Source organism: Gymnodraco acuticeps, unplaced genomic scaffold (assembly GCF_902827175.1).
Source record: "Gymnodraco acuticeps unplaced genomic scaffold, fGymAcu1.1, whole genome shotgun sequence".
In the NCBI taxonomy this organism is placed as follows: domain Eukaryota; kingdom Metazoa; phylum Chordata; class Actinopteri; order Perciformes; family Bathydraconidae; genus Gymnodraco; species Gymnodraco acuticeps.
This window is the reverse complement of record NW_022990317.1, coordinates 550,193-565,125: the sequence shown is the minus strand read 5'-3', so window position 1 is coordinate 565,125 and position 14,933 is coordinate 550,193. Positions and strand designations below refer to the sequence as shown.

The following is a 14,933-nucleotide window of genomic DNA, read 5'->3' as shown; positions in this document are numbered from 1 at the left end:
GTGTGCCGCGGCACACCGTTTGGTAACGGTGGTAACTCAGATGCTTACATGGACTTGTATGTTTTTACTTCATATCTAACAGAAGTAAGAGAGAAAGAGATGAGAGTGAGATGAAGAAGAGAGAGGGATGAGAAAGAGATGGGGAAGTGAGTAAAGGGAGATGAGAGTGAGATGAAGAAGAGAGAGGGATGAGAAAGAGATGGGGAAGTGAGTAAAGGGAGATGAGAGTGAGATGAAGAAGAGAGAGGGATGAGAAAGAGATGGGAAAGTGAATAAAGAGGGATAGGAAGGAGGAGAGATATTTGCGAGTTGCATACTGACTGAGTTTTCTCGATTAATAGCTTATATAGACAATACCATGCTTAAATAGACTCCTAAGTTATTATTTCATATGTGACAATATGTAAGAAAAGAGGGAAGAGTCAAATTATATTGAGAAATTGAGCAATTGATTTCATATTGGAACATTCATTTCTCAAACCTATGTTTTATGGAAGAGGAAATGTACTTCTGATAAACTAATCCTTGATCAAACGGTAAATGATGAATTAATATAACATTTAGAATCATTGAGAAAGGGTTATTCCACAGGGACTAGCTCACATTTAACTTAAAATAAAATTTCTCTGCTTTGGACTGATGAGTATATGATTCTTGCATGTTAAATGACTAACACAAACCTTACATTTATAATGTGCATGTGTTAGGAAGGCTCCCAAATCATTCTGAGGGGCTTATCCGATTTTGTAATTGAATGATAATGTGCTAATCCATTACCTTGAGTTGTCTGCACTCAGGAAAAACATCCCTATCAAGTGTTAACCCAATAACTAGGACAGCTCTGAAGGCCAAGGGTCAGAGAGAGAGGATCACACTCTCCGGCTGCAGAGAGCAACTTATCCACGGGCAAGGAGGTCGTTCGAGATGAGAGGATTCTAATCTTCAACTTTCTGATGAGATGGGATGCTTCTTCATCTCGGTGGGCTCAGGCAGACAACTCTGCAGGACGAGCGATGGCTTCAGAGGCTTCATACAAGGTTCCATGTTTCTTGGAGGAGCAGATGTTTTCATAACCTCTCCCATCACGGGGGGGGCATCTGGATGTGCCACTTGGAATAGGCAGGTGCACTGCTCTCAAGCAGATAGCAGAAGGAATGCAGGCAGATGAGCCTCTGTTCACTGGGAGATCATAAAGTGCTTACTGAATTGAGCCACAAAAGCAGAGCAATTGGGGGGGATTGAGATATGGCGCTCTGATGAAGAAGAGTTTTGAGCCAATCAGCACCTCAGTGCTAATCTACAGATAATTGAGTTATGGCGCTCTGATGAAGAAGAGTTTTGAGCCAATCAGCACCTCAGTGCTAATCTACAGTATCAGGATGCCTTTACACACCAGACATTCTGTGTCATAAAGAGAGGAGGAAAACATGTTCTTCTAGCTCTGATACAAAGATAACATTTGAATTGAATGACCAGAGGATTACAGATGTACAATTAATGATTGTTTTTGTATTCCCAATGAACAGATATGTGTTAAATAGTGGTGATAAATATATTTTGTCAGATCAGATTACACTTTCACACTAAACTAATTAATTAATTGATATTTTCAGATTTATAAGGTATTGAACAATAAGATATTTCTAATATTGATTACAGACAATGTTACTATCCTTAATCATTACCAGGTAAAACAGATGTTTTGATATTGATTACAGTTGATGCTCTGAATAAAGAACAGATGTTTTGATATTGATTACAGTTGACACTCTGAATAAAGAACAGATGTTTTGATTTTTCTTTTTCAGGTTGTTATACAATAAAATGTTTGATTTTTCCTTTTCAGATTGTTAAACATCTTGAGAATTGTTTAGTTTTCCCTTCAGATTTTGAAATGACATAATGATTGATAGTTGAAGTAATGTAATTAATTAAATATCATGCCTTACTCTTGAATAAAGCGTAATGAAGTAAACGTAAAGTAATGTTAAAGATTGAGGACACTCTAACTTTACAGATTATCTGTTTAATCTGATTACAGATTGATCGATTCATCACTGTGAATTTATACCTTAACTAGGAACCTTAGCTGGATCTCTCATGATTCTGATTTATACCTCAATTGGATTTATTATAAATCCTAAATTCTAATTGTGTTTTAATAAGTAATTGCCTTGAAGTAAATCTTTGAGATGTAAGCTGATTTAGAATTTGTGTTTGATGAATGAGATTAACTGAGTGATAAATGATAAAAGATCTTATCTTTGAAACATATATGTTGCTATAATATTGTTGTATTTCACATGTTGTTTATTGTGCTTTTTGACAAATGATGCCAAGCACTGAAGAGAGATGATTTTTATTATGATTGACTGTGTTCAATCATGGTGATTGAAGTGTTTTCAATCTTGTTCTACTTTTGATGTAATTAATGTGAGTGAGCCCACACAACTCTGAAGACGCTTATTGATTTAAGTATTGACTGAAATATTCTTTAGACTAATGTTAATTGATTATCATAAATTGATAAAAGGGTGGATCTGTAAAGGAATATTTTAGTCTGATGCTTAGCTGACCTGAGAAAACTTCACATGAGTGACTACTCTTTCTCATGTGTGGGGGGAAGGGTTTACTACCCGCTCAGACAGAGTTTCTTTGTCTGTTCATCTGTAATCGATTGGGGTAAAGGCCCGCGTTTCTAGGCTCCGCCCCTTCTCAGAGACCAGGTTCGAGCGCTTCCGTCTTTGTGTGGGCAGAGTTAATTTTGGCAGCTTGCATTGAACAGTGCGAGTTGCTTTGTTAATCCTCCGGCCGTTTGTCTCTCAATAAATATCAGTGTATTGACAGGCGAATCCAGTTTCCCTCATTTGATGATTGGCTCAACATTGCTGCAAAGAAGTTTTTACTTCACAGGTTTAGTGTGTAAGCGAGTGGTAGCTACATCGGTGCTAACGATGCTAATCGTAGCCTACAAGTTAAAATCATAGACTGTATATATAAAGGTTAAAACGAAATAGACAAGTGTTAAGCGTTAAGTGGGATAATACTGTACAACAAACGGCTTCTGTTTGAGGTTGATAAAATAAGGTCATCCTTGTAACTTAGAGAGATATTTTATTATGTAGGAACTGTATGCATGCTAAGGTTAATTTAAATTGGCTATGCTCAAGTATGTAGACAAGCTAACGTCGAAGTAGTGTATGTGAAATCAACCTCACAATAAGATGTGTATATATTACAATTATTAATGTCATATTTCAAGATGATTACTTAGATATTACAATATGGTTGGTTGAGCTGGAGTTCATTATTGAGCTTACATGTTAACGTCACAGTCATCTGAAGAACGAACCCAAACCTTGTTGTTTTTATTAATTGCATTACCAAATGGGTATCAAATAAACAGTAAGCATTGGTAACACAACTTCCAAAGTTACAGTAAAATAAAAAGGACCCTGACTCGGACAATAAACAATCCAACATGTTCAACAGAAGAGAATCAGTTATATTGTTTGTACACATGGTACTTTACATATATATATATATATATATATATATATATATATATATCTGTTTGTTTAAGGTGTCCAGGTGATGCAGACAGGCTGGACCAGAGTGATAGACAGAACTGGACTCCTCACAGCAGTGAACTTCAGCTCAGGTACAAAGACTCTATTTTTCATACTGTACAAAGAATCAAGAAAGATATTGGTTTAAATGAATGAACGTAGGGATGTCCGGATCACCTTTTTTTGCTCCCGATCCGATTCCGATCATTTGATTTTGACAATCTGCCGATACCGATTTTTCCCGATCCGATCTTTATGCAATGCATTAAGAGAAAAAAAAGGTAACGGATAACGGCTGGTCATCCAACGCGATGAATTCAGCTATCCTGGCTGTTATTTTTGTGGCCTTTTCACTGTTCTGGGGCAGTTTCTCTTTCCTTTTAAAAGTCTCTGAAAGTGTCGGTTGTTTCAGTGCCGTTACCTGAGTGGCCGCTGTGTACTCGTAGTGTTGTTGGTGTTTGTTTCTCAGGTAGCGTATTAGATTGGTCGTGTTGAACGTAGCTCTGTTCTTTCCACCACGCGGAACCTCCGCCTTGCAAACATTGCATCTGGCTGTTACACTGCCTTCGCTTTCAATTTTATAATACTTCCAAACTCCTGACATTTTCTCTGTCCCGACTCCCGAGACACCAGCTGAACGTAGCCTCTCGTTAGCTTACTGCTACTATTAGACACTGCGCCCAGAAATAAGCAACCAGGTCTGAAAACAAGCCCAAAAGAAGCAACACATACATGATGTTGTGTAATTTTAAACCAAAACTAAGTCCTCAGGATGACTTTAAGACGTGAACATGGTCATTTTTGTTTTGTAACATTAAATAAAATAATAAAAATATTTTATAAAAAATAAAAATAAATAAAAAATTCCCGATCCCCGATTTTTTTCCTCCCGATTCCGATCTTTTGAAAATCACGTGATCGGCTCCGATCCCCGATCACGTGATCGGATCGGGACATCTCCAGAATGAAGTATTGACTTTAATACACTGATATGTATTCCATTAAACAATACTAAATACTAGATCTCCTACACATCAGTTAAGTTACATTTTAGATATTTAGCAATATGACTTTGTCAGCTTTCTAATTTAATGTATTGAAGGCAAAGATATTTAACACATAGTGAGAACTGCTACTATTTATCTCTCAATATTGTCTGTAAAAACGTGGTAAAAGTGATTCTTTCAGTGAGACAACAGAGCAAGCTTCTACAGTTGCACTACGTTTTGATAACAGTTCAATATTATTTTGATAATAACATATATTTCAATGTTGATGAACTTCATACTGTTCATTCATAATCTGATTGTCTTTGTAGCTCTGTTGAAATAAAAAAAAAAACATTACAATTACAAAATAATTATATCTACAGCCCCTAAACACACTGCTTTCATAAATAACACACTTGTTCTGCAATAATATGTTTTATGTTTCCTGTCATTTTTGTTAGGAAAGGACATGCCTGAAAGACACGACATTTTCGCCTTCTCTGAGGGTCAAGAAGAACATCCAAGAGGAACATTAAAAGCTGATGCTATGAGATTTTAAGACCAGTACAGGACATTCACTAAGAAACTACTTTTATTGTGAAAACACAGTCAGCTGATCGAATGCAGCTATTTCCACATCTACACTCCATCAGCTGATTATTTCTATTTGCCTCACTTTATGAGCTTCACATCACCTGTGCCTTGTACCGCAGAGTTTGCAACGTCACAAATAAATGGGGCCAATCTTCAGTCAGATGTGAATGTGTAATCTAACATTTTCAGTAAGAATAATGGACGAAAGGAGAGCAAATACAAATATAATTTATTGAAATGTGAACCAAAACTTCATCAAATGTTTTAAATAAAAAGCACATATGGACAGAAGGTGTAAACCTATTAAATGTATAAGTGAACACATTTAGTCAAATAACGTGACAGACTAGGCCTGTGCAGTTGGTATCAGCTTTGCCCAGCATGGGCTCCTTCATCAGCCCTGGTCCTCCTCGCAGAGGAAAGACCCTCAGTCCTCTCCAAACCAACAGACAACGGACGTCCATCACACGGAGGTTTCTCCCTGAAGTCTCTGCAGCTCTCTGGACACCACGCTGTCTCAATCCGTCCACACTGAATATGAGAGGGGGAAAATGAAAATAATAAATGCTTTAGACAATAAGAAATATAAAGTTGACTGATTGTCAATACTATTACTGTATAACTAATATCTCAGGTTAAGAGGCACATTCAAATAAAGATTGGTCTTTAAATACATGTTGTCTTTTGAATTGTTTGTCTAAAGTCAAGGATCTAGAACTGGTACTTAGTTTTAATGATACAGTCTGGTTATTATGCTGTTTGGAGGAGGCCTCACAGGTAAGAGCACTAACTAGCTACCATCACATGTACCTTAGCTTGACTTAAATGTATTAAACGTATAGTTAAGTGATATTAAAATACAAATAACTAATGTCATGCAAACATATTAATATTTGCTTGATTCCAGCATACAAATGTTAAGGGATTTTAAGATTCTGAAGTATTATGCTAAAAACTCAATAACTTAGATTATTATTTATAGTTTTGCTGAATAGTTTCATGTCCGCTTACCTTAGAAACGTAAAATGCCACGGCAGTGTGCAGATGGGGAGCATGTTAGCTTAGCTTGGTAGCTTCAGCTAGCTCTGGAACTTCCAGCTCGATGGCAGCAGGTCCCGCCTTGGCTCCGCCTCTTTGCCCTTATTTGGAGCAGGCGGGAGTTGAACTCTGACGTCACTGTTGAGCCGTTAGTGGCCGACTCCGCCTACTAAGGGCTTCTCGGCAACTCTGCAGAATCCTATGGGTGACGTCACGGACCCTACGTCCATTTATATATAGTCTATGGTTGAGGCGCATCCCATAGTGAGACATCGAACGGAGTGTTATGAATGAGAACTGCTGATGGTAATGTCTTTGTAACTAGAGGTTCATGTACGTTGTAATAAGGAGAGGAAATAAGCCAAAAGCTGCAGTGTGATGGGATCCAGCTGCAGACTCAGATACTGTCAGGTCTCATCTGACTCCAGGGTTGGATTACAATGTGACACACACACACACACACACACACACACACACACACACACACACACACACACACACACACACACACACACACACACACACACACACACACACACACACACACACACACACACACACACACACACACACACACACACACACACACACACACACACACACACACACACACACACACACACACACACACACACACACACACACCACACACACACACACACACACACACACACACACACACACACACACACACACACACACACACACACACACACACACACACACACACACACACACACACACACACACACACACACACACACACACACACACACACACACACACACACACACACACAAAAAAAAAGAGTATTTTGGTCTTTGACTCATCTGTCCTGTCTGCTCTGTAGAGCTCAGCGGGTTGAGACCCAGAGGGCCGTAAAGTAAAGTCTGGGGCTCGCCTGGCCTCATTACCTGAGCAGCAGATGCTCCTGCGGGGGCCAGGAGCCCAGGCCGAGGCCGGGGCCGTGGAGCAGGTAGCGGTAGACCTCTGCGTCCTTGGACAGTGTCTGGATGACGGAGGCCTGACGGAGGCTTCCCTCCCACAGCTGCTGCTCCCTCAGCAGCCGCTGCAGCAGCTCCTTCTGGGGGGCGTCCACTTCCACAGAGCCGCGCCACATCCACAGCGGGCAGCCATCGTCCATCTGCGGACAAGTGGAAATGAGGATAAGCGTCTTTGTGGCTCCATGAGCAAACACTTTAAAGGTCTCCTATTATACTGTTTTTCATCAATATATTATAGGTCTCAGACATATATAAAAAGTGATCGAATCTTTTTTCCTGAAACTTTCAGAATCTCTTTACACAGAGGGGACACATGTTTATGTATAAAAGACTACATACTTTTATTGTTTGTTTTTTATTGCTTTTTATTCATTCTACCGTGTTGTGTACTGTTTTTATACTGTTCCATGCTCACTGCTTGTAGCACTTCGGGATTATGAATATGAAGTGCTTTATAAATGAAACCCATTATTATTATATTTGTTAAGATAGTCTTTTACTATTTTTTAAATCCAGGCTGAAGACTTTTCTTTTTGTCACTGCTTTTAATGAACTATTCATAGCTTACACTTCACTGTAACTTTGATTAATGTAACCTACGTTACTCTATATTAGCTTGTGATTTAATTATTTTATTCTCTCTGCTCTTTAATGACTGTTTTTAAATGCCATTTCATCATGTGTTTCCGCCGCACATTTCTTTATCCTGTTTATGTTTTTCAGTTTTTGTAAAGCACTTTGAATTGCCTTGTGTTGAAAGATGCTATATAAATAAACTTGCCTTGCCTTACTTAAGTTATACTGTTTGATTAGAATACAAAGTTATCATTATGTTTGTATCTTATTCCATTTTACATGTATGAAGTTATTCCTGCGTTTCACTTGCAACATTCTCCTTCACTAGTTTATTTCTAATTCAAATATTGATGTTCCATTGTCAGGACTTAAGATTTCCATTGCCAACAACTACACTGTAGCAATTCCGCGTATGAAAAATAAAGTGTTTGATCCATTGATTTACCTTCTTGGAGGCCAGCTCCACGGACTCTGGAGCTGAGTGGCTCTCCCAGCCCCGGCTCCTCTCCCTGGCCTCCTTCAGGAGGGGCTGCGTGCTCAGCTGCAGCTTGATCCGTCTCTCCTCCTGCTCCTCCTCCTCACCTCCACTCGGACTGAAGGCCACCAGCCCTTCTCCTTCCTCAGAGAGCGAGTCCTCGGTGGAGCCCGCAGCACTCAAGAGCTGACTGGGCCAAAACTCTGGAAGCTACAAAGTGGATATGTTATTTGTTAAAAAAATGTATCATACAAAAGTCTTAGTATAGCAGTGGTGAACCGTCAGGGCCTTCAAGGTATTCAGAGAATACCCTGGAACACTCAGATAAAACAAACAAAAAATCTAATTATTATCTAAATGAGAATCGTATATCTGTGTTGTTGATCTGTAATATTACAGTGTTACGTTGATTTGTTTGTCTTTCTCGGTCCACATGCATTTCAGTGGTTTTGTGTAAAATGCAACCAATCAGATATTTTTTTGGGTCTCTGTGTAAAATATCCTTCAACCAAGGTATTCTATATCCTTGATAGAATGCCCTGGCCCTTACACTGAATGAGAGCGTACGTTTGGATTGACAGGTTGATCATATATTGATTTGTAGCCAATGGGCGTATTCTTTCAGAGATTCCCTCAGTTCCAGGGTACTCTAGAGTCTAGAAGGCCCGTTAGTTCACTGGCTCGAGACAGAGGATCCAGCGTAAGTGTTACGTAGCAATTCATTTGAAGTTTTATTGTTTTTTTACGTCGAAATGGCAACAGGTGAAGATGATGTTGTTGCGGAATTGTTGTTAGTACCCTTTTCAAGACGATCATTCAGTGAAAAGATAGACATTATAAAAAAAGGCCGTCCAACGCAAAGTGACTGCTTCCGTGACGTCCGTCTAACTAGAACACCCGCACCCGTGTCTAGAAGGTCCAGTTGTGATAGACACAGTTCGCCACTGTATAGTGTGTCAAAAAAAAAGTCATATCATGATATGTCAAAAATATTAGAAAAAACGTCATAGACAAAATTACAAAAGGACATAGTATAGTTATGAAAAAAAGTCAAATGACAGTATGTCAAAAAAAGTAATAGTATATTGTTTAGAAAAAAAGTAATACGTCATTATGTCAAAAATATCAGAACTTTTTTTTTTTTTTTTTTTGTACCTGAAAGAGTCTCTGGGCCTCGGTGATCATGTTAGCGAGGCCCTGCGTGGCGGCCAGGTTCTCACTCAGGTCCCGCTGGTCCGGGCGGCCCAGGCTGTACTTCCTGTGACTGGATCTGCAACAGCAACAAGAACAAGACCAAGATTTATTGTCTTTGTGAAGGAAAGTCTGAGCAATTGACTGTACGACCAAAAAAGCCGGTTGGAAGCTGAATTTGAAGTCTTTTAACAGTGTAGGTTTAAAAAACAAACAGTCTACAATAAAAAAAAAAAGCCACCAGTAAAAAGATTAAGATGGACATCAAAGCTTTTACTACCTGCCTGGCGTGACCTAGCAATGTCCTATGACCTATTATTTATAGTAATTCTTAACATGAAATAGACATTCTAATGTTTAGATTAGATAAACCAGATTAACAGATAGAAAAATGAAATAACAGTTTTTAATTAGTATTTTTGGTTGATTATAAGCCTGATTCGGATATGGGCATAACAGAATGAGAGACTCAATCACGTGTAACACCTAACTCTAACCTGTTTTTGACTGTTTTGAGAACGCTGAAAGGAAATGGGAAGAGGGTGAAACATGCGACATGTCTTCACCCTGTTACTGGGAATCTGCAGCATTTTTTTTCACAATTACTGCAACTGACATTTCAGATTTTTTTGGAAAGCTTGCAAAACAGAAAGTAGTTTTCTCTGACTTTATTTGATATGATGTTTTGTATTTTTTTTTTGTCTGATGACAAAGAAAGAGTTCGACAGAAAATCTTTTTATCGTAACAAACAGTAGGCTACCGACTCTTTCCAGCAAAACAGGGAAATTAGACACCGATACCAAACAACAAACCAAGCTGCATGGATGAGAATTGTGACCATTAAAAGTATATATCTCAGTAGGAGCAGTGAGTTCTGTCAAAGAGAAACATGAGGAAGAAAGATGAGATGTTTTAGATCTGCGGGAGAACAGCTGCAAGCATCAGCCAATTTTCCGAGTTATTGTTCCCGGCTCAAAGTGGAAATGATTTCTGACAGGGCGGGACGCTGGCTTCCAGGACACGGGAGGCACAATTGTGCTGATTGTGTCGTTATGTCATTTCCATCTACTGTCCCGTCAGTTGCAGAAAGTGGAGACAGGAAAGGTGGAGATGAAACGGAGCGACGAACGTACAGGAGGAAGAGGAGTTAGGGAAAGGAGAGATTACAGAATGAGAAAACAAGGAGGAAGAGATGTGAAGGGAGGCAAAGACAGAAAAATGTGGCCAAGAGATGATGTTAGGGAGGATAGAGAAAATAATGATGATGAAGAAAGGTTGAAAATCATGGTAGAAGGAAACAAGATAAATTATAAAAAGGTTTTAAAAGTTTGTCTTACTTTAACTTCTTATTTTGATATGAATATTTTTAATTTAATTCTTATATTTATATACATATTTGTAATGGATTGGATTTTTATATTTTATTGGACATTTTACTTCTTTTGTTTTTATAATATTTGTATTTTATTTTTATTTTGTATTCTAGAATACAACAACTGTCACAAAACCCAATTACCCCCAGGAGATATAAAGCATTCTGTTTCTGAACTCAAAGTAAATACATAGATTGTGTTTATCAAAGCTTCATATATCACCTTCCCCTGTACCATAGAGCTCCATTATTGTCCAAAAACTATTAAAAACATTTTTTTTTTTCTCATATAATTTTTCGTATGTCAAAAGCCAATTGAGAAATTAAGTTCAGGCCGGATGGAAATTAGTGGAGTTTGTGTAATGTGCTTCATGTGTGAACTGTGCAGACAGCTTTTCATTACAAAGAGAAAGTGTGAGTGTAACAGCTGGATCTGATCCAGAGGCGATTTTATCTGTGAGAAGTGAGAACTTTTCAAACATGAAGCTAATGAAGCAACAAAAGGAGGAAAGAAAAGCAAGTTCCTATGACACTCAAATGTGAACGTGCTATCACACACATTCAGACACACATGCATGACAAAAATCAAAGGGGAAGTGAGGATGTACTGTAGAGCAAAATCAGAGGCTCAGATTTCTAAAAGTGAACCATGATGAAGTCAAAGCCTGAGGCCAAAACAAAGCATTCTGCAGATGTAATAACATAATTCAGAATGTAATACTTTTTCAAGTTTGCACAGTTCAATCACATCCTATGCGATAATTTGAATGATGTTTTCCTACCCTAGGACTCTCATCCTTTAGCTTGATTCATGTTATGACACTTGATAAGGTTGATAGCAAAAATAACTATTACAAAGGTCAGAGGTTGTTTAAAAACGTTTCTTCAGGCGACCATACCAGATCTTTTGCATGTTTTAGCTTCCTAACTACTGAGCCTTATATTTTATGACATTTTTATTAAATAGTCATTTTAATGTATTACATTTTAAGACATAACTGTAGGTTTTAAGATGTTATCCGATCTTCCAGGCAGACATTAGTTTGAATATGTTTTAGTACATTTATCAAACAATTTATAGATATTTTTAAGTTCTTTATGTTTATTATACTGAAACATTTTGAAATGTTTGTTGTCAAAACTGTATTTGTGATGTGTTCAACAGAAAGACTGATGAAACCCCAGATGAAATATACACAAAAAATTCAGATAATGAGCCAACTCTCGAAGAATAATAAAAAATATATGATTTCCATGCTCTTTTTCTATTACAAAACTAAAATCTAAGTTAGGTAAGAGTGGACTTAGCAGTCTAGGTCTTATGTAACCGCTGTAAAAACTCATGTAACTGTGACAATGTGCTCCTTATTTAACTGAGATAAAACAAAAAAAATGTGATCCAGGTTTTTCCCTAACAATATTTTGGACAGTTCCTATGGTTGTGTCTGTGTTGCTCACCGGGCATTGGCGTCTCTCTTCAGGGTGTTGAGGTGGAAAAGTGACGGCGCCAGGCAAACTGCGATGTTTGTTGGAGTCATCTGGTTCTCCTCCACACAGGCCACCACGTCCCGCAGGAAGAAGAGCAACGTACGCAGCGCCACCCTGTTCTCATCAGGAAGAAGCAAGATGGCCGCCTGAGCTGCAACCAGCTGCTGATCCTTGGGGAAATCTGCAAACAGAAAAATAACATGTTAGTTTTTTAAATAATTTTGACACAGACAAGAAAAAAAGGACACGTCCAATGTAATGGATTATCTTTCTCCTGGGAAAAGTAACACAACTTCGATGGTCTCTAGAGACTCTAGCGTTTAACAGTAGTGTGGATAGCATTAGTTAATTGAGACTGAGCTAACGTTAGCATGTCTACCTGTCACATTCAAAGTATATAATATTGTACATTTGATAGGTGGTGCCGCTGATGAAACTTTAGAAAAAAAGAAACAAGAAAGGATAGAAGAGGGGACACATAAATGAAAATATTTTTAGCCAGGATGATGTGCTAATTGCCAGCTAAGGTGGCTAGCTAAGCTTATTGCTTGTTAAGTTCACAACAGTCACATTTGTCCTGGTGTTTTAACATACAGTAAAGCCTACACTAGGCAGGAGTGGATGGAAATAGGTCATGTGAGAAGAGATGCAGACATAGGATTTAACCCTACATTAATTACACACAAATATAAATGTTATCTTCTCAATGCTGGCCTGATGATAACAGTAGTGGCTGCTCACATTGGTAAATTTGGAGGAAGGACTCGCAGAGTTTGCTGGTGAAGATGGGTTCAGGCAGGTCTCTGAAGTATTGCTTCACCATGTCGGCCACGTCGAAGGCGGACTGACCGTCGTATAAAACGACTAACGGGTCCGACTCCACCAGCTCTCTGAGGTACTGGATACGAGACTTCACCCCAGACTTACGGAAAAGACCCACCTGAAAGAGAACACAATACAAAACATTTTATTAAAGTGCTTACAACCATAAATAGCCTTTCTTATGTTATTTGTCTTTCTCTTACTCGTTTTATCATTAATTGTTACATTGTCTTAGGGCAGGCATCCTCAAACTACGGACTCCGGTCCGGATCCGGACCGAACCACCACTGTCTCCGGACTCTGAGCAAATTATAGTTTTCATATGTATTATCTCTCTGTATTATATGTGAGACATCGCCACAACGCATTCGCAACGAGTCAAAATTCTCCGCTATGTCCACTGCAAACAGCGCTCTGCATGTCTGACTGTTCCACTGTGTTCCACCTGTGTGTGTCAACGCTTTGGTCCAATCACATTCAGCATCCAGTCAGCGTTTTTTCCCCCCAAACAATCTGCGAATCAGAGGCACAGTAGGGCGGGTCTTCGCGGACTGCGGGTGGGAAAAATGTGTGTGTCTCTTTCAACCTGTCTAAATCAGAGCGAGAATTTAAAAAAAAAAAATCAGAGCGAGAGTTAACAGCTCATCTAGTTCCATCTGTACTGTAGCTAGTAGCCTAGTTTCACCTACCGGGGTGGCAACTGACACCCTAAAAATAGGCATTACCACTCCAGTTGGCAGCTTTGTTTTGAAAGAAAAGTTGTGGCTCATCGGACATTTATGAGAGAAAGTCTCTAATGTCCGAGTGCAAGTGAATGCAGCACAAGATGCACGTCATGTAACCCCTCCCCCGGTCCTGGCGCAAGCGTGGACATACGATTGGCGGCCATTTCATTTTGAACTGGACGGCGCAAAACGAGAAGCATTCGGACCCAAGCGCTGAAGCAATGAGGTATTTGCTGTCTACACTGACAGAGAAGAGACTGTCAGTTTGGCTGTACTCAGCATTGAATCAAAACGCACTGAAGCTGTTGATCTTAATACGTTTGTGAGGCGTTTTGCTGAACAAAATGGTAATCGCCGCATTCAGCTGTAATAGACATGTCAACTTGATGCTCTGCTCACGGATGAGCATACACAACTATTAAGATGATGACCTTACGAGTGTAAATATATTTTTTTCTTTGAGGGGGTCTGCCCCCAAAAAACTGTTTTAAGTCCTGAGAAAGTCAAATCAGACGGTGTGTAAAACTACACTGCCCAGCCAAAAAAAAGTAACCACTTTGATTTAACTAGGCCAGTAGGTAAGGACTTTCCACTGGATAATAACTGAAGTATAAAAGAATGCATGACTGAAGTGATGGAGACCATGTTTGAAGGCAAACAAAAAGAGGAAATAACAGGTCAAATCAAGCAAATCCCCTCTCAGATTCCACAGCAACCAGAAGAACAGAAATACTGGCTGGTGATTTGATTCATCAGCTTTGTGATGGAATAAAAAATGCACAGTGCATTTCCTTAGCTGTGGGTGAGTCCACTGACACCACTGACAATGCTCAGTTGCTGGTGTTTGTGAGTTGTTATGATGAGGCAAAGGGGGAGTTTGTTGAAGATGTGTTGGGCCTGACGAACCTCAGTGGACGCACAAGGGGGAATACATTTATAAAGCAATAATGGGAATGCTGAATGAAAGAGGGTGCAGCTGCCTTTATTCATAACTGTGCAGCTCTTACACTGCAACTCTGAGGGGTCAAGCACAGACACAATAACAATGAAAACTGCTGCATACAGATTATTTTTGTTTTTGCAACCTTG

The 14,933-nt window shown here is 39.0% G+C and overlaps 1 protein-coding gene across 4 annotated transcripts in view; it reads right to left on the bottom strand.

Moving 5' to 3' along the window:
- si:dkeyp-23e4.3 (rho GTPase-activating protein 7) overlaps window positions 1–14,933 on the bottom strand; it is a 207,010-nt gene that overhangs the window by 37,847 nt on the left and 154,230 nt on the right. For all 4 annotated transcript variants that reach the window (XM_034223054.1, XM_034223052.1, XM_034223050.1 and 1 more), the window contains exons 11-15: window positions 13,039–13,237; window positions 12,268–12,478; window positions 9,401–9,515; window positions 8,216–8,455; window positions 7,105–7,334 (exon numbers count right to left, since the gene is read on the bottom strand). In XM_034223054.1, the coding sequence (XP_034078945.1) occupies window positions 7,105–7,334; window positions 8,216–8,455; window positions 9,401–9,515; window positions 12,268–12,478; window positions 13,039–13,237 (995 nt within the window). The remainder of the gene's footprint in view (window positions 1–7,104; window positions 7,335–8,215; window positions 8,456–9,400; window positions 9,516–12,267; window positions 12,479–13,038; window positions 13,238–14,933) is intronic.